Source organism: Entelurus aequoreus, linkage group LG06 (genome assembly GCF_033978785.1).
Source record: "Entelurus aequoreus isolate RoL-2023_Sb linkage group LG06, RoL_Eaeq_v1.1, whole genome shotgun sequence".
Classification (NCBI taxonomy): domain Eukaryota; kingdom Metazoa; phylum Chordata; class Actinopteri; order Syngnathiformes; family Syngnathidae; genus Entelurus; species Entelurus aequoreus.
The window spans coordinates 62,231,524-62,249,357 of record NC_084736.1 but is presented as its reverse complement, the minus strand read 5'-3'; the positions used below and the strand labels follow the sequence as shown (position 1 = coordinate 62,249,357).

The 17,834-nt window shown below is 38.7% G+C and overlaps 1 protein-coding gene across 3 annotated transcripts in view; it reads right to left on the bottom strand.

Moving 5' to 3' along the window:
• LOC133652419 (rapamycin-insensitive companion of mTOR-like) overlaps positions 1–17,834 on the bottom strand; it is a 50,000-nt gene continuing 32,166 nt past the window's right edge. For 2 of the 3 annotated variants that reach the window (XM_062051165.1, XM_062051167.1), the window contains 6 exons: positions 15,912–16,171; positions 15,598–15,804; positions 7,507–7,659; positions 1,817–1,940; positions 1,597–1,735; positions 1–1,519 (listed from right to left, as the gene is read on the bottom strand). In XM_062051165.1, coding sequence (XP_061907149.1) covers positions 1,439–1,519; positions 1,597–1,735; positions 1,817–1,940; positions 7,507–7,659; positions 15,598–15,804; positions 15,912–16,171 — 964 coding nt within the window. In that variant the 3' untranslated portion in view covers positions 1–1,438. Of the gene's footprint in view, positions 1,520–1,596; positions 1,736–1,816; positions 1,941–7,506; positions 7,660–15,597; positions 15,805–15,911; positions 16,220–17,834 lie in introns of all 3 variants that reach the window. The other variant, XM_062051166.1, reaches the window with a different exon arrangement.

Here is a 17,834-nt window from a genome sequence, read left to right as displayed (position 1 = left end):
GACAATCTACAATGTCAATAGTCATGAAAATAAAGAAAACGCATTGAATGAGAAGGTGTGTCCAAACGTTTGGCCTGTACTGTACATTGGTGGAAAAAATATGGCACAAAAGTTTGAGATACAAACCAATATCATCCGATATTTGTATTTTTTGGGGGATATCGGATTGATATCCGATATCAACAATAGTTTAGGCTCAAGAACTGAACCAGAGAAATGTATTTCAATTTGTTTTTTTATTAACAACGCATCCCTTTGATAGGATTGTATGTTTCTTTAGGTCATCAATGCCCCCAAAACAGACTGTACACAATATACAGGGGAAACCACGATTTAGGCAAACTAAACAAAAACAACAACTTATTAAATTATAATACAGTCTTGAGGAAAAATATAAATAACTTTTTTTTTTTTTTCTCTTCTCTGGTTGAGCTCACTCTATGGTACAGACATATAATAAATAGAACGGGTCTGACATCACTCAGCCGATCTATGAATCATCTCTCTATGAGTCCATTTGTGTAGCAGCATTAGAGCAAAAAACAAGCCAATGGAAACAGATAACCCGCACCACCCTCCCGCCCCCCCCCCTCTCTCGTCTCAGCCACTTGACAATGACAATGCATCGTGGAAATAAACAAGTCTACTCCTACAATGTCGTGGCAGCGTTCCAATGGCAACCTAAGTTACAAAAAAAAAGGTTAAGGTGACAACTTGGCCCATGCGCGTTACACATGCAGAGGAAGTGAAGCACGGAGGTTAGAAGGCATAGTGTGGGGGAGCTGCTGGGTTGATGCTAAATCTGTAAGAAGTAGAAAGATCAACACACACCAGAAAACTTACCAACAATGGCTGAAGAAAATGAATGAAAGGAAGTAGTGAGTAAGGATATACTGTATAGCGCTGGAGACGACAATACTACAGATGTTTGATTGTCTTGAGATCATAGAAAAGGAATTGTGGGAAAGTAATGTGGCAAGAAAGGTGAAATAGTACCGATCAGGCAACAACTGGGAAAACGCTTCGGATAAAAAAAATCGAAATCAAAAACCCCAGCAGGACCCTTTGTTTTGTTTTGTTTCATAAGGAGAAAAGCTTGCATGATGTGAGGAATCACTGGGTAGACGCAACTGCTGGAAGGACACAAAATGTCATTAGAATTATGTTTGTTATTGTGACGTATTATCAAGTGTTGCTCATGATTGCCAACCCAATCTGAAGACAGTTATTGGTTTACTGCTCCTTGTTTTTGCCCATTTAAAAACAGCACTAAACCTGATACTGATCTTTGTTTGCTCCTCCTCTTCCTTGGCTGCTTGCACTCGTGTTTGGAGCGACAGAAACAAACGTTCTCCCCCCCCCTTTCATCGGTCGGTCTCACGGTTCATAGTTTGTCGGGCGGCGTTGTCATGGTGACACACAGGAGAGAGGACGACGATCAGCATTCCGCAGGAGGCTCCCCGTCTACTTCGACGGGTTTTGGTAGCTTGGTCAGGATGACGTCTGCCTCCTCGTACATCTGAAATGAACCAATTAAAAGATGAGACTAACAATTATGGGCGAGGGGATGAAGAGGAAGAGGAAAAGTTGTCTTACTGGCATGAACTGTACATCCTGGAAGAGCTCCTGTATGAAGCGTCGGGATGTGAGGCGGAACATACAGTGGGCTAACAGGTGAGACACCTCGGAGTACAGGCAGATATCATCAAACGCATACGCAAACTTCTCCTTTATCCTGAAGGTAAATATGAACATGGCTTTAAGACAAACCATCAAGCTCATAGAAATGTGTGCAGCGTAAAGACGAGAGAATTACGTGAGAAGTCCTGTTTCATGGCCTTTGGTCCCAACAGATGAGCTGAGGTTGATGATGAGGCGGAGCACCTCCTTCCTCAGCAGGACCCGCGAGGCTGGGCCGTCCTCTGATATCGATTTGCCAACTGTAGCGTATCACATAACAAGAGTCTTCATTGATGATTTATGTGCTAGGGTTGACGACAAAGACGACAACGCTTGTTATACCATTGTCATATTGTGATAATGCATGTTGATGACCAGTGTTAGGGAAGATTACTTTAAAAAAGTACCGTATTTTCCGCACTATAAGGCGCACCTAAAAACCTCCAATTTTCTCAAAAGCTGACAGTGCGCCTTATAATCCGGCGCGCCTTATATATGGACCAATATTGAGCCACAACAGGTCTCGCAACTACGGTAAGCAGCCGCCGACTTCATTTTCCCCCGTAGAAGAAGAAGCGTGCGGTGCATGCTGGGATATATGACTGCGCGAGGCGTGCCGTTTCATTTCCATTTGTGTGTTTATGTAAAGACCCCAAAATGGCTCCTATTAAGAGTTAAGTTTAAACTCAAGGCGATCAGTCATGCAGTGAAACACGGGAATAGAGCAGCAGCGAGAGAATTGAACATTAACCAATCAATGGCGCGGAAGTGGAGGAAGCAACAAGATGACCTGCGCCAAGTAAAGAAGACTAAACAGAGTTTCCGAGGGAACAAAGCGAGATGGCGAGATTTGTGGATGAGGAATAACTTAATAAAGTGAGCTTTACATGTTTATTTTGTGTGTTGGGTTGTGTGACATTAACGTTTCAGCAACGTTGAGTTATTTAGCACCGATGGCTTGGAATAACCTACAATCGAATATTAAACTTCAAACCCTTGTTACATTGAATGAGTTTAAAGCTTCTGTGAAAGGACTGCAGTCTACCTTGTCTGTATGCACATGTGTCATGTGAGCAAGTTTTAATGTTGTAAATGTGATGTTTTATGTGTTGTTTACTGTTTTTAATGTACCGTATTTTCCGCACTATAAGGCGCACCTAAAAACCTCCAATTATCTCACAAGCTGACGTGCGCCTTATAATCCGGTGCGCCTTATATATGGACCAATATTGAGCCACAACAGGTCTCGCAACTACGGGATGCATAACACAACCTCAGCCTCTACTGTAGCGTATATTCTATGCGCCTTATAATGCGGTGCGCCTTATATATGAACAAAGTTTTCAAATAGGCCATTTATTGAAGGTGCGCCTTAAAATCCGGTACGCCTTATAGTGCGGAAAATACGGTAACCTTTCTGCTGCCCTCTTGGCCAGGTCTCCCTTGGAAAAGAGATCTTTGATCTAAATGGGATTTTTTTACCTGGTTAAATAAAGGCTAAATAAAAAAAGTTATTGATAATATTGTTATTGCTTTGCACTATTTCGAGTGTTACTATATTGTGATTGCACTAACGTTTGATTTACTGTAACAGTATCAGACTATTTGTTACGTGTTAATTGAATCGAGGAAAAGTTCTCCTCCACTATGTGATATAAATGTTGCACTACATGTTATACCTTGCTGTTGTTAAAAAATAAACGAAATACCTCGTCACTGACTTTACCTCGGGGAAAATAATAAAACAGCTGTTTATTCATTTTGGGAGTGAACGGAGTTGTCAGAACGCTGGTTTGTAATCTATTAATAAAGTTTGACTGAACTATCTGACTGTTTTGTTGACATTCCCTTTAGCGCAGCTCCATCTAAAAGATGCATAATGTAACCCCAGCCTCTACTGTAGCGTCTATTCTATGCGCCTTATAATGCGGTGCGCCTTATATATGAACAAAGTTTTAAAATAGGCCATTCATTGAACTTGCGCCTTATAATCCGGTGCGCCTTATAGTGCGGAAAATACAGTAACTAGTTACAGTTACTCGTCTCTCGACCAAAAAAGTAATTGAATTACTAATGGAATTACCGTATTTTTCGGACTATAAGTCACAGTTTTTTTCATAGTTTGGCCGGGTTTGCGACTTATACTCAGGAGCGACTTATGTGTGAAATTATTAACACATTACCGTAAAATATCAAATAATATTATTTAGCTCATTCACGTAAGAGACTAGACGTATAAGATTTCATGGGATTTAGCGATTAGGAGTGACAGATTGTTTGGTAAACGTATAGCATGTTCTATATGTTATAGTTATTTGAATGACTCTTACCATAATATGTTACGTTAACATACCAGGCACGTTCTCAGTTGGTAATTTATGCGTCATATAACGTACACTTATTCAGCCTGTTGTTCACTATTCTTTATTTATTTTAAATTGCCTTTCAAATGTCTATTCTTGGTGTTGGGTTTTATCAAATAAATTGCCCCAAAAAATGCGACTTATACTCCAGTGCGACTTATATGTTTTTTTCCTTCTTTATTATGCATTTTCGGCCGGTGCGACTTATACTCCGGAGCGACTTATAGTCCGAAAAATACGGTATTCATTATTTACTAGGGAAAGTAATTAATGTGACTTTTTTTTTAAACTTTCATATATTTGGTGTTTACAGTTGAGAGATATTTCATGAGAGAAGAGTGTGTGCCTTCAAGAGGCGGTGCCTGTTGCCAAGTGAAGCAGTGGTGGTAGTGGTAGTCTGTGGACTGGAAAAAGATTTTTGACTGTGGAATGTTTTTATTGTTTTTAATTTTTTTTACTAATAGCTAATAAAGCAATTGACAGTGCATCAATGACTGTGTCTCTCCTTGTCCACAAATGGGGTGTCGATTTTCACTTTCTTGAATGTTCATTCTTCCCCCGTAATAGTAGTGTTAGCGCACAAGTGTGTGTGCGTGCGGTGGCTGCTGCTTGCACTAGTAAAGAGCTACTTCTGGGATTCTAAAGCTGTCTTGTCCGCATCAAAAATAGCGTGCCAAGTTACATCAAACGTATCGGTAACATAAAAGTAATTAAGTTAAAAGTTAAAGTTAAAGTTAAAAGTTAAAGTACCAATGATTGTCACACACACACTAGGTGTGGTGAAATTTGTCCTCTGCATTTGACCCATCCCCTTGATCACCCCCTGGGAGGTGAGGGGAGCAGTGGGCAGCAGCATAGCCGCGCCCGGGAATCATTTTTGGTGATTTAACCCCCAATTCCAACCCTTGATGCTGAGTGCCAAGCAGGGAGGTAATGGGTCCCATTTTTATAGTCTTTGGTATGACCCGGCCGGGGTTTGAACTCACAACCTACCGATCTCAGGGCGGACACTCTAACCACTAGGCCAATTACTGTATTTTCCAGACTATAAACCGCTACTTTTTTGCCCGCGCTTTGAACCCTGCGGCTTATTAAAGGGTGAGTCTAATTTTCTTCACTAACCGCCATATTGTTTTGTGTTCAACAAATTGAGACACTGAAAATATGTTATTGTTTGTACTATGGCGCCATCTGTTGGACAAGTTAGCTCACTGCAGGTTGAAAATGTATATCCTGGTTTGTTCCTTGAACCAGGAGTATTCGTCCATAGCGTTTCTGCTCGGTTTTATAATGTAATTAAAACTATTCAAGAGTGTGTTCATGAATATTTGTACGCGCTATCGTAATGTAATCAAGCTAGTATTATTAGCATTAGCTAATACGCTAACATGTTTGCGAGTGTTTGTGTTGGTTTTATTAACTTACAATGGCATTCTTTTTGTATTGTTTCAGTTTCCCAAATTCACCAAAACGTCACCGTGGAGTTATTGAGTCTGTTCAGCTGATTGAGATTGAGAGAACTAGCTTCCGCAGCTAGTGGGTCCATGACGATGACTTTTGATTTGTTTGATCAGCCGTTTTACTGCTGTGTGACAGGCACCGTTTGGAAACATTTAAGGTATGTCAATAAACATTTACAAAATATTTTGTACCGGAACATATCTGCGGCTAATAGTCCAGTGCATGTAAACACATGTATTTCTTCCAAAATTCAGTGGGTGCGGCTTAAATATCGGTGCGCTCTATAGCACGGAATATACAGTAATTTGATTACTACTTACTAGAAAAAAGTAGTAACGCTGTTATTGTTTCACGCCGTTTTTCCAAACACTGTTGATGACACATTCTAGCTGTGTGCCGCAAATTTGACTTTGACAAGTGAATGATGGAGTCAACACAATTTAGTATCCTCGCGAGCGGCTAATAAGCCTGCTTCTAAATCACTAATAACTAAACATACACTACACATCGTACGTAGGAGGATACAAAAAAAGGATAGCTGACAGCGAAGTTAGAACTCCTGAATGTAATACAAAGGTGGGCGGATTGATGCAAATATAGACAGTAACGATACCAAGTATAGTATCTGTATATGGTTGATATTACAGTAAATAAGATCAATATTTTTTACAACCACAAAATAGTTTTGTCGTTTTGGTCGTCATGAAATAAGAGTAAGTAGTAGTTTTTGCTTTTGTTTAGTGATATCACACTATTGACATTCTTATTATATTTAATAGATATTGTTATGCCGCTATCCTGTGTTTTTGTCTGGTTGAAGTTTAATCGTTTAGTGATTTTGAAAATTGTAAGTTTCAGCATTGGTATGACCAATACTGCCCTTCTAACTACCGTATTTTTCGGACTATAAGTCGCAGTTTTTTTCATAGTTTGGCCTGGGGTGCGACTTATACATAGGAGCGACTTATTAGTGAAATTATTAACACATTACCGTAAAATATCAAATAACATTATTTAGCTCATTCACGTAAGAGACTAGACGTATAAGATTTCATCGGATTTAGCGATTAGGAGTGACAGATTGTTTGGTAAACGTATAGCATTTTCTATATGTTATAGTTATTTGAATGACTCTTACCATAATATGTTACGTTAACATAACAGGCACGTTCTCTGTTGGTTATTTATGCGTCATATAACATACACTTATTCAGCCTGTTGTTCACTATTCTTTATTTATTTTAAATTGCCTTTCAAATGTCTATTCTTGGTGTTGGGTTTTATCAAATAAATTTCCCCAAAATATGCGACTTATACTCCAGTGCGACTTATATATGTTTTTTTCCTTCTTTATTATGCATTTTCGGCCGGTGCGACTTATACTCCGGAGCGACTTATACTTCGAAAAATACGGTACTTTGTATTAGATTGATACCCAAATGCGTAGTGTCGCCCAAAACTAATGTAAAGTATCCAAACAACAGACGAATAAAACCATGTTACAACAGAAAGTAACCAGATACTAACAGTATTTTAGCAAGCAGATTAATAATAGTTTTGAGAAACTAATACAACAGGAAATGATGCAATATGTTACCGCATACGTCAGCAGCCAAATTAGGAGCCTTTGTAACCCGTTTTGAAATGGTTCCGTTATCATTTACATGCCAAATATAGTGATATAAACCGCTATACTTTCCCTGTTTTCAGTTTTTTTCCTGTTGCATGTCACTGACTAGTGGATGTTCGTTTTCATACCCAAAAAACACAAACGACAAATGTTATCGAATTTTGTAAACGTTGAATAATCATTACAACTCTAATTTGGAGTTGTAGCGAAAGCTATATTCACATTTTATTTTAATGTGTTTATGAGCGAGCGCAAACTGCAAGTGGCAAACCTGTTTGTGCCATTTCACATGCATTTGTGACAGGCTGCCACAACAAAATGAATGTATGGAAACACTGACTTTGTATATATTGTACTTGATCACGTTCTCACCAATGACGATGTCATTAGGCGTGGGGGTGCCACAGATGGAGCCTTGTGACACGGCGGCGTCGCTGCATCCTGACACACCAGAGAACTTGGACTGAGGCATCACCTCCAGACGATGGCTGCTCTGGCCTCCCCAGGATGGAAAGTCCACATAGTCTGGAGGAAAGAGGTTGTTTATAGGTGCATCTTATAAATCAAAACATAGTTGGACGTTCAATTAGGATGTTTTAGAAAATACTTTGCTGATTAGAGCACGAACCAGTAGTTTTTTAGACAGTATTTTCCCAATTACATGAGGTACTGAATTTGGGTCTTTTATTAAATCACCAAAATTGTTAAGAAATACTTTGTGGAAATATTTCACTCTGTGTGTAGTGAATCTGTTGAATATAAGAGTGATATTTTTCAACTGAACTACTGAAATACATTTGATAACTCAATGACGACAACCTTCTTCTTTTTATACGTATACTTTACTGAGGGAACACAATAACAAACCGGCCACTGCCGTTCACGTAACCAAAAAAAACACCGGAGCCCGCGCATAGAGCAATGCATGCTGGGAATTACCGTAAATACACTAAAAGAGTGTACCATAATAATGCGCAATGCAAAAACAGAACATTTACAATCTCCCACTTTTTCTTTTTAGGTTTTTTTTTTTTTTTAACACAAAAAATCACAGTCTATTATTAATGTCCATAAGTATGAAAATGTAAGAACATGGTGACCAACAAAAAAACTGTCCACAAAAGAATAGTCTCTATTCCAGTTTCCACTCTCCAACACTGAGTGCCTTTAGGAGCTGAAGTGCGGATGCACCTGGTTTTGTCAAACAGTCAGCTAGCTGCTCTCCTGTAGGTGCCCAGAGAATCTGTTGAATTCTTTTACCCTGAAGAAGTTCTTTGATGCCACTTATTTCAAGGCGGAGCCTTTTCTCTGTCACTGACTTAGTAGACTTGATGGCGTCTGCAAGGGAGTGGTTATCAGTGACACACACTATTGGTAAGACATGTTGTGATACATAAGTTCTGCATGAAGGTCAGATAAAGAAATGGCACTGTCAACAGCATCTGCAAGGGCAAGAGTTTCTCCAGCAAGAGTGCTCCGTACGACTCTTCTGATCTTTTTTGACTGCCAATACACAGGTGAGAATCTTCCTTCCTCACCCATCAGCAGAATGAGATGTCCCCCTTGAGTGCCTCCATCTGTAAGGTTTCCCAGCGAGGCGTCGCAGAACACTACTAGCTTTAGAGAACTGTCTTTTCCCAGGTTCTGAAACTTCAGTGTCACATGTTCTGATTTCAATTTTTTCACCACCTTGTTTGTGTCATGTAAAGTCTGCACAGTAGCATGTTTTATGTTAGCTGCAAGGACACATGTATCAAACATAATATCCGGTCTACTTTGTCTGGCAACCCACAGAAGTTGACCTATTTTTGATCTCAGGTCATCAAATTCACTTTCACTCAAAAGAGCATCCCGTCTCATGGCTCTGGAGATGTCTATGTGAATTGGCTGGAGATTCTGTATGTAATTGTCTTGATGCATACATGTTACTTCATTTGCAGTCACATACTCCATGCCTACATAGCGAAAGCTGTCATGTTCTTCTCTGCCCACTTGAAAGGCAGATTGCAGGTGAGGGATTACAGTTGTGAAAATCTGTGAACCACCCCAGATGAAATCATCAACATGACAAGCAAGCACCCCAGACACATTACAATCTTTATCCAAACAATAAAATATAGCAGGGTCAATTTGTGACATATTTCCTCCAGTTTGCAACATTGTTTCTTTAACCCTATTACCAGTACAGTGATGCATCATTTAGTCCATAAACACATTTGTTTAGCTTCCATAGAGTTCCCTCACTCTTAGCTTCAGGTGGTGGACGAACATAGATGTCTCGGGATAACTCATTTCCTTGAAGGAATGCTGACTTAATGTCCATAGAGTGGGGTGTCCATCGGTTTTGACATATCACAGACATGAGTAGTCTAAGAGACTCTGAGGCACATGTTGGCGAGTCTTTTGGGAGATCTTTTGTGTTTAGCTCTTCAAATCCTCTCGCCACTAGCCTTGCTTTTGGAACTATGCCGTCTGGTGTGTCTTTGAGTGTACACACCCATCTTGTGGAAATGCATTTTTGTCCCATGTTTTTTACTTCATCAAACACACCGTGTTTCTCCCAGTTACTGATTTCAGTAAGTTTAGCTGATTCAAATGACACATCCTTTGTAACAAGTACATCCTCGTGATCAGATGGCTGTTCCACCCTGTCCAATGACTGAATCTGCAGTGTGTCAACCTGTGAAAGGTCAGCTGACCTTGTTGTGCCAGTGAGGTTAACTGGCTCAGTGTACTCCAGATTGTACCAGTTCTTGTGTTTTCCAGTTGCCTTTCCCGCTCGACCTAGCACTTTTGCTGTGTGTGAAATTCCAGTGTCTCTTTCCACATACTTAATGAATTGTCCTGCCTTTAGATTCATACTACGGTCTGTTCTTATGATAGAAGGTTGTCTGTCGGATGGATCATTATCATGCTCATTGCTGTCTCTGTCAATATTAGAGCTCCCTGCCGCATTCTCTGTGTCAGGCACACTGTCTCCATCACTAGATACAGTATCGGGTAGATCTTCAACATGTTCAATGCCACATTCTGCTGCATTGAGTTCTGTCTGGCTTTCTTGGCTGTCACGAGACGTGTCAGTGTAGTGATCTGTGGCCTTGCGCAGTCTACAGCGATGCACCCGGACATAGGAGCCTCCATGTCTAACAAATATTACCACCCCGTCTCGTCCAATTACCACCCCAGGGCCTTTCCATTCATTGCAGTCCATTCTTTTGTAGTATACTTTATCTCCAGTTTCGTAGTATTCATCTGTGCTGCGAAGCTCTGTGCGCAGAGCTCTCCTGATTCTCTCAGAGCACTCTGCCTCAGTAAATGCTGTCCTTGCTTCATGTAATGCTGAAATGTGCTGTCCTACCCATTTACTCATGGTAGTGCCCTCCAGGGCAGGCGGTTTATCAACCAGCACAGAAGGTAGGTTCGGGTTTTGTCCAAACACCAGCTGGTATGGACTAAATCCATGCACATTGTGCATTGTATTCTTTGCCATCAAGGCCCAATCTAGGGCTGTTTTCCAGTCACAAACACTGCTTTTCTTCACTTTTAACAGGATCTCTGTAAGGGTCTGGTTATGTCTTTCCATCAATCCATTACTCCATGGACTGTAGGCAGCAGTGGTTTTTACTTCAATATTAAAGTTCTCAGCCATGTCCCTCATTTCCTCGTTATTGAATTCACCTCCATTGTCACAAAAAATCTTAGATGGGGCTCCATGAACACTCACCCAGAAATGAATAAAGTGCCTCACAATTTCACTGGATTTTTTTGTTGTAACAATGCTACCAGCACTGAACCTGGTGAAGTGATCAATCATGTGGAGGTACCACACATTTGGTTCTAGCTCGTGTAGATCTAAAGCCACAGTTTAATTGTATGTTGAAGCCATTGGTAGACCAACTGATGGCTTTGGTTTGGGCTTATTGTACTTGAGACATGTTTCACAGCTGCTTACAATGTCATTCAGAATAGTAACACTCTCATCATCATTACTTCCAGCACTAATTAGTAATTGTTTGAGTTTATCAACTGAGGCATGTCCAAACTGCTTGTGAAGTTTCACCAATACTTTGTGTTTTTCATCTTTACTCATGCCATCTCTAATGGCCAGAACTTCATCAGTTTGGGGTTCATTCTCACGGGTGGCTGTGCAATCTCTGTCCACTATGTTTACACAGTAGTGTCCTGAGGATGTAATCTCAAGAGGCACTGGTTTCTGAAACATTGTGGCTTTATCATTCTCAATGTCAAGCACTGCTTTTGCCCTCTTAAGTGACGTTTTACTTAGTAGTAAAGGAATGTTCACTGAGACCACCTCAGTCTCTATGTGGCACCTGGTTTGTCCTATTTTTGCTGGGACTTTTACTTTTTTTATGGAATGAACAACTTGTCCATCACCAAACTTAAAAGCTCTTCTACTCTGTGTATTTTCAATTTTTTTCTTGTCACTCTCCTTCAGTGTATGAATGTAATTCTCCAGCCATTTTTCACCACAGACTGTTCTGGTGCATGCAGTGTCAATTACAGCTGAACCTAAGGCTTCTACCATGAATATTTCAGCATCAGAAAGTGACTCTTTAGAAAACAATGTAACATTGCACTCTTCAATTGTTTCTGTCTCTGCATTTTCTTCTGTCATTTTTACATGTTCAGCCTTATTTGGGCAGTCCTTAGCCCAGTGAAATGTACTCTGGCAAATAGCGCACTTAGATCTTCTGCCGAACCTATCCAGTGGGTTTGAGCCAGTCAATGGCGCCCTCTTTTGGTCGGGTTGGGAACGAAATTTCCTTCCGTCTGTTTTCCTTTGATCCACATAAAAAGCAACATCTTCGCGCATGTGAATTCCCCCGCTGCATGTGGGCGGCTGCACATTGTCTCCAAAAATCCTTTTTAAAGCTGACTTCATGCTTGCAAATGTAAGTGTTGAACAAGCTGTAAGCGCAAGCTGTTTATCTTTAACATCGAGACTGGCTGTATCCAACAACTTGAATGCCAAAACAGCGTCGGGAAGAACCATGTCAAATTTGCGCATTTTGTTGTACCTCTGCTCGAACTGAACGATGTAATCCACCATGGAAACTTCGTTTTCTCTCCGGATCTTGTCAAAGTCCGTGCATGCATCATAAGCTCTGTCCTTTTCTTCATTTAAGAGTACATTATCCAATGCCTTTACAAGGGTCTTCATCCCGTCATCTTTGTTCAAATCATCTGCAGGTATTTCCAAAGCTGTATCTCTAGCTCTCCCCCTCAGTGAGAGAGCAACAGCTAATGCTTGTTTCTCCTTATCCAGATCGGTAACACGTATCCACATTTCAACCTCATTTTTCCAGCTCTCATATGACTTATTTTCTTCAAACGCAGGAGGGACTCTGTAGTTAGCGTTGTTAGACATCCTCTGCTACCATTGATAACTCAATGACAACAACCTTCTTCTTTTTATACGTATACTTTACTGAGGGAACACAATAACAAACCGGCCACTGCCGTTCACGTAACCGACAAAAACACCGGAGCCCGCGCATAGAGCAATGCATGCGGGGAATTACCGTAAATACACTAAAAGAGTGTACCATAATAATGCGCAATGCAAAAACAGAACATTTACACATTAACCATACATCATACTTGCCAACCCTCCCGTTTTTAGCGGGAGAATCCCGGTATTCAGCGCCTCTCCCGACAACCTCCCTTCTCCCGACAAACTCCCGGTATTCAGCCGGAGCTGGAGGCCACGCCCCCTCCAGCTCAATGCCGACCTGAGTAGGGACAGCCGTTCTCACGTCCGCTTTCCCAGCAGCTTGCCTGCCCAATGACGTCATAACATCTACGGCTTTTAGAGAGTAGAGTGCACAACAAGCAGAGAGAGTTCTTGGTTTCTTATGTGGGTTTATTGTTAGGCAGTTTCATTAACGTCCTCCCAGCGCGGTAACAACACACAACAACAGCAGTCACGTTTAGTTCGTCTGCCATAAACAGCAATGTTGTGACACTCTTAAACAGGACAATACTGCCACCTACCGGATAGCCTGCAGAATACTGAAATTCAAGTATGTCTTTTATTTATATGTATAATAAAATTAAAATAAAATATATATATAGCTAGAATTCACTGAAAGTCAAGTATTTCATACATATATATATATATGTGTATATATGTATATATATTATATATATATGTGAAATACTTGATTTGGTGAATTCTAGCTGTAAATATACTCTCCTCTTAACCACGCCCCAACCACCCCCCCCCCCCCCCCCCGACCAAATCGACGGTGCTTGGCCCCAAAACACCACAATTTTAACATGTAACATTCATTTAAAAAAAAAAAAAAGTAAAAACTTTTACAGTGTTTCCCATAAACTGCCAAGATACCTGTGGCGGTGGGGGCGTGGCTATGGGCGTGGCCACCATGACATCGATTAATTTGCATAATGTACTACAATGATATGATTTTCTCTAAAAAGGCTAAAAAAATGTATACCTACTAATTAATAATAACAGTTTTGTTTTAAACGTCCATCCATCCTTCCATTTTACAATATAATTACAACACTTTATGTACATATTTATATACAGATTTGAACAATAAGTTATTCACTGAAATATATTTATTAATTGTGGTTCTTACAAAAAATATATCTTATAAAATATAAAAGCTAAAATGTCTCTTAAAGCTCTGCCCCTTGAATTAGTGCATACTAAATAATTTAACTTTAGCCTACTACTACAACCATATTATTTACCAGCAACATAAAGTGAAACAGAGGCAGAGGTGTCCTGCCACAGTCAGTAACAAATAAACAGAAAACAGTAGTGGTCAAATACAAATAAGGCAACAAGAGAAGTATCCTACACTTCTCTTTTGTAAAGTAAATCTGAACAGCCTATATGGGCATCTACATCAACTATGTGATTTGCCTGAGAAGCTGGACAGGACAAAAAAAAAAAAAAAAAAAATTATTTATTATTTATTTATTTTTAATTTGTGGCGGACGTAATTCTTTCGTGGCGGGCCGCCACAAATAAATGAATGTGTGGGAAACACTGTTTTAAATACAAAATATTGGATGAAAATACAACAGTAGTTTTATGAAATAATGTAATAATGTGCAGCATTTATTTGAGAGCGATCGTGGTGAATTTGGTGGTTGGATATTTGCCTTTGTAGCTACGGTGGAAGTTTGACTGCTCTGTCATAGTGTGGGAAGCTCTCACAAGAATCACCACTCTGAATGCTGGTTGTTTATACTTAGAAGATCAGACTTCTCCAGCAAGCTTCTCCATCAAACACATCATCATCAGCTTCTCCATATTTTCATGGATAAATGTCTGCCGTTTATTTTAACCTTCCTGGCTGGCACAAAAGCGGACTCCTGCTTCGATATGGTCCTGACTACCAATGATACACTCCAAATGCCTCACCAAGCTTACACGCTCTGTTATGTTTTTGATTATTTATTTCTTTAAATCAATGAATATCATGCGGTTCTTCTTCTCAGTACTCTCATTCACACTCACTTTGTCCATTCCCATGGTTGTAAAACAAAGTAATGTCCATCTCTAGTTATAAGCTATTGCTAGCGAAAAAAGAATTTATATTTTGGGGCAGATCTTACAGGGTTTATTCTGACAATCACTATGCCAACTACACTGCAAAAAGTCAGTGTTCAAAAACAAGAAAAAAAATATATACAAAAATTAGGGGTATTTTATTTGAACTAAGCAAAATTATCTGCCAATAGAACAAGAAAATTTGTCTCGTCAAGACTTTCCAAAACAAGTAAAATTAGCTAACCTCAATGAACCCAAAAATACCTTAAAATAAGTATATTCTCACTAATAACAACTGTACTACTATATGAGTACGTATTTTCTATTGTTTCATTGAAAATAAAACAGCAAAGTCCATTTGGCTGTCATCTGTTTTAATATGAGACACAATTGTGTCAAAGACATGATTTTTTTTTTCATGCTTGAAATAGGAAATTATTACTTTAAAAAATTAGTTTTATACTTGTGAGTGTTGATGACACAGCTTTGCAACAGTTGATATTCTAGTTCCAAGCATGTTTTACTCAATATAGGTCATACAATCTCAGCAACAAGCTGTAATATCTTACTGAGATAATTTAGGACCAAAACCCTTAAAACAAGTAAAACACTAACATAAAATCTGCTTAGTGAGAAGAATTATCTTATCAGACAGAAAATAAGCAAATATCACCCTTATTTGAGATATTTAATCTTACTTAGATTTCAGTTTTTGCAGTGTAGCCATGTGACGGCTTGTACCTCATATTTATGGTCGCAACTTAAAACATAACAATAAGTCAAAAGACCCTCAAAATGAATTAAAAAATTGGGGTACCAATGTTTTTGCATATGACTTGCATAGGTCACTTTAGTTTTTGACAAGATTTTGAGAAAATATTTATAATGAACTGAAAAACAGTGCGCATGCTGACCTGATCGAGGCCGCGTGCTGTTGGTGGGCGGCTGTGCAGGATATCCGAGGACCAAGGCTCCTACACAGTAGAGGCAGTTCTCCTCAGTATGATCTTGCAGTCCCGTCTCGTCTGAGCCCACCGTGTGGTTTGGGCAGTCGCCTCGGTTCACGATTAGCTCTGTGATACTGAACTGTTGCTTCAATAGTGGGATAGGGGGACGGTCGCCTAGGAAGGAACATGATCAAATTATTCGCTCGACTTGTATGTGCACTAACAGCGTTGTAGATTTAAATGGTCACATATTTTTATTTCAAGGCAAAAGCTATTTTTACCGTCTCCGTCACCAAAGACAAAACGTTTCCTCTCCTCTGAAGGTGGGCTAATCCTCTGCTGAAAGTACGCAGTGTCTCGAATATGGAACATATCATTGATGTCCACGGGCAACGCAAGGCCGATGTAGTCATCGCTGCACCCATAGGTGGCGCTGGAGACCATGGAGCGCACCGACGAGCAGCGCTGTAGGGTGCTTTGGTTGATGGGGCTGAGGAGCTCCTCTTTATCGAGAGAGGCGAAGCTCAGGGCCTTCAAAAACCTAGGGAGGGCAAGAGGAGAGGTACGTGAGAGGATCTGGGGGGAGAGGCTGGGACAAGAAAGGAATGCAGGGGGAACAGCAGCAAAAATGGTAGATAGAAGCACAGAGACATGTTTGGTGAGAAGAGAGCGAGAAAGGCACTCAAAACGCAGCGTGTTTTCAGATAACAAAATACAGGACTCTACATGTTGACATCATGTGATGCAGCATGCCTATACATATAGACACATATACATATAGACACATATATATATATATATATATATATATATATATATATATATATATATATATATATATATACATACAAATACATATATAAATATTAGGGGTGTGGGAAAAAATCGATTCGAATTCGAATCGCGATTCTCAAGTTGTGCGATTCAGAATCGATTCTCTTTTTTTTTTTTAAATCGATGTTTTTTTTTTTGTTTGTTTTTTTTTTTTTTAATTAATCAATCCAACAAAAGAATACACAGCAATACCATAACAATGCAATCCAATTCCAAAACCAAACCCGACCCAGCAACACTCAGAACTGCAATAAACAGAGCAATTGAGAGGAGACACAAACATGACACAGAGCAAACCAAAAGTAGTGAAACAAAAATGAATATTATCAACAACAGTATCAATATTAGTTACAATTTCAACATAGCAGTGACTAAAAATCCCTTATTGACATTATCATTAGACGTTTAGTTTATGAAATGCGATGCAAGTGTAAGCCACTGTGACACTATTGTTCATTTTTGTATTTTTTTTTTAAATTAATGTTTGTAATGATAATATCAATGAGGGATTTTTAATCACTGCTATGTTGAAATTGTTACTAATATTGATGCTGTTGTTGATAATATTCATTTTTGTCTCACTACTTTTAGATTGTTCCGTGTCATGTTTGTGTGTCCTCAATTGCTCTGTTTATTGCTATTCTGAATGTTGCTGGGTCGGGTTTTGTTTTGAAATTGTATTGCATTATTATGGTATTGTTGTGTATTGTTTTTATTAAAAAAATAAAAAAAAATTTAAATTAAAAAAAAAAAATTTAAAAATCGTTTTTGAATCGAGAATCGTGTTGAATTGGAAAAAAAAAATCGATTCTGAATCGAATCGTGACCCCAAGAATTGATTTTGAATCGAATCGTGGGACACCCAAAGATTCCCAGCCCTAATAAATATATATCGTATACATAGATATATATACATACATATACAAATATATATATATACATACATATATATATATATATATATATATATATATATATATATATATATATATATATATATATACATACATATATACAGTATATATAAATATACATATACATATAATATATATACATAAATATATATACATACACAGATATATATACATAAATATACATACATAAATACACACACACACACATATATATATATATATATATATATATATATATATATATATATATATATATATATATATATATATATATATATATATATATATATATATATATATATATATATACACACAAATATATATACATACACATACATATATAAATATATATACATACAGTCGTGGTCAAAAGTTGACATACACTTGTGAAGCACATAATGTCATGGATGTCTTGAGTTTCCAATAATTTCTTTATTTGTGATAGAGTGATTGGAG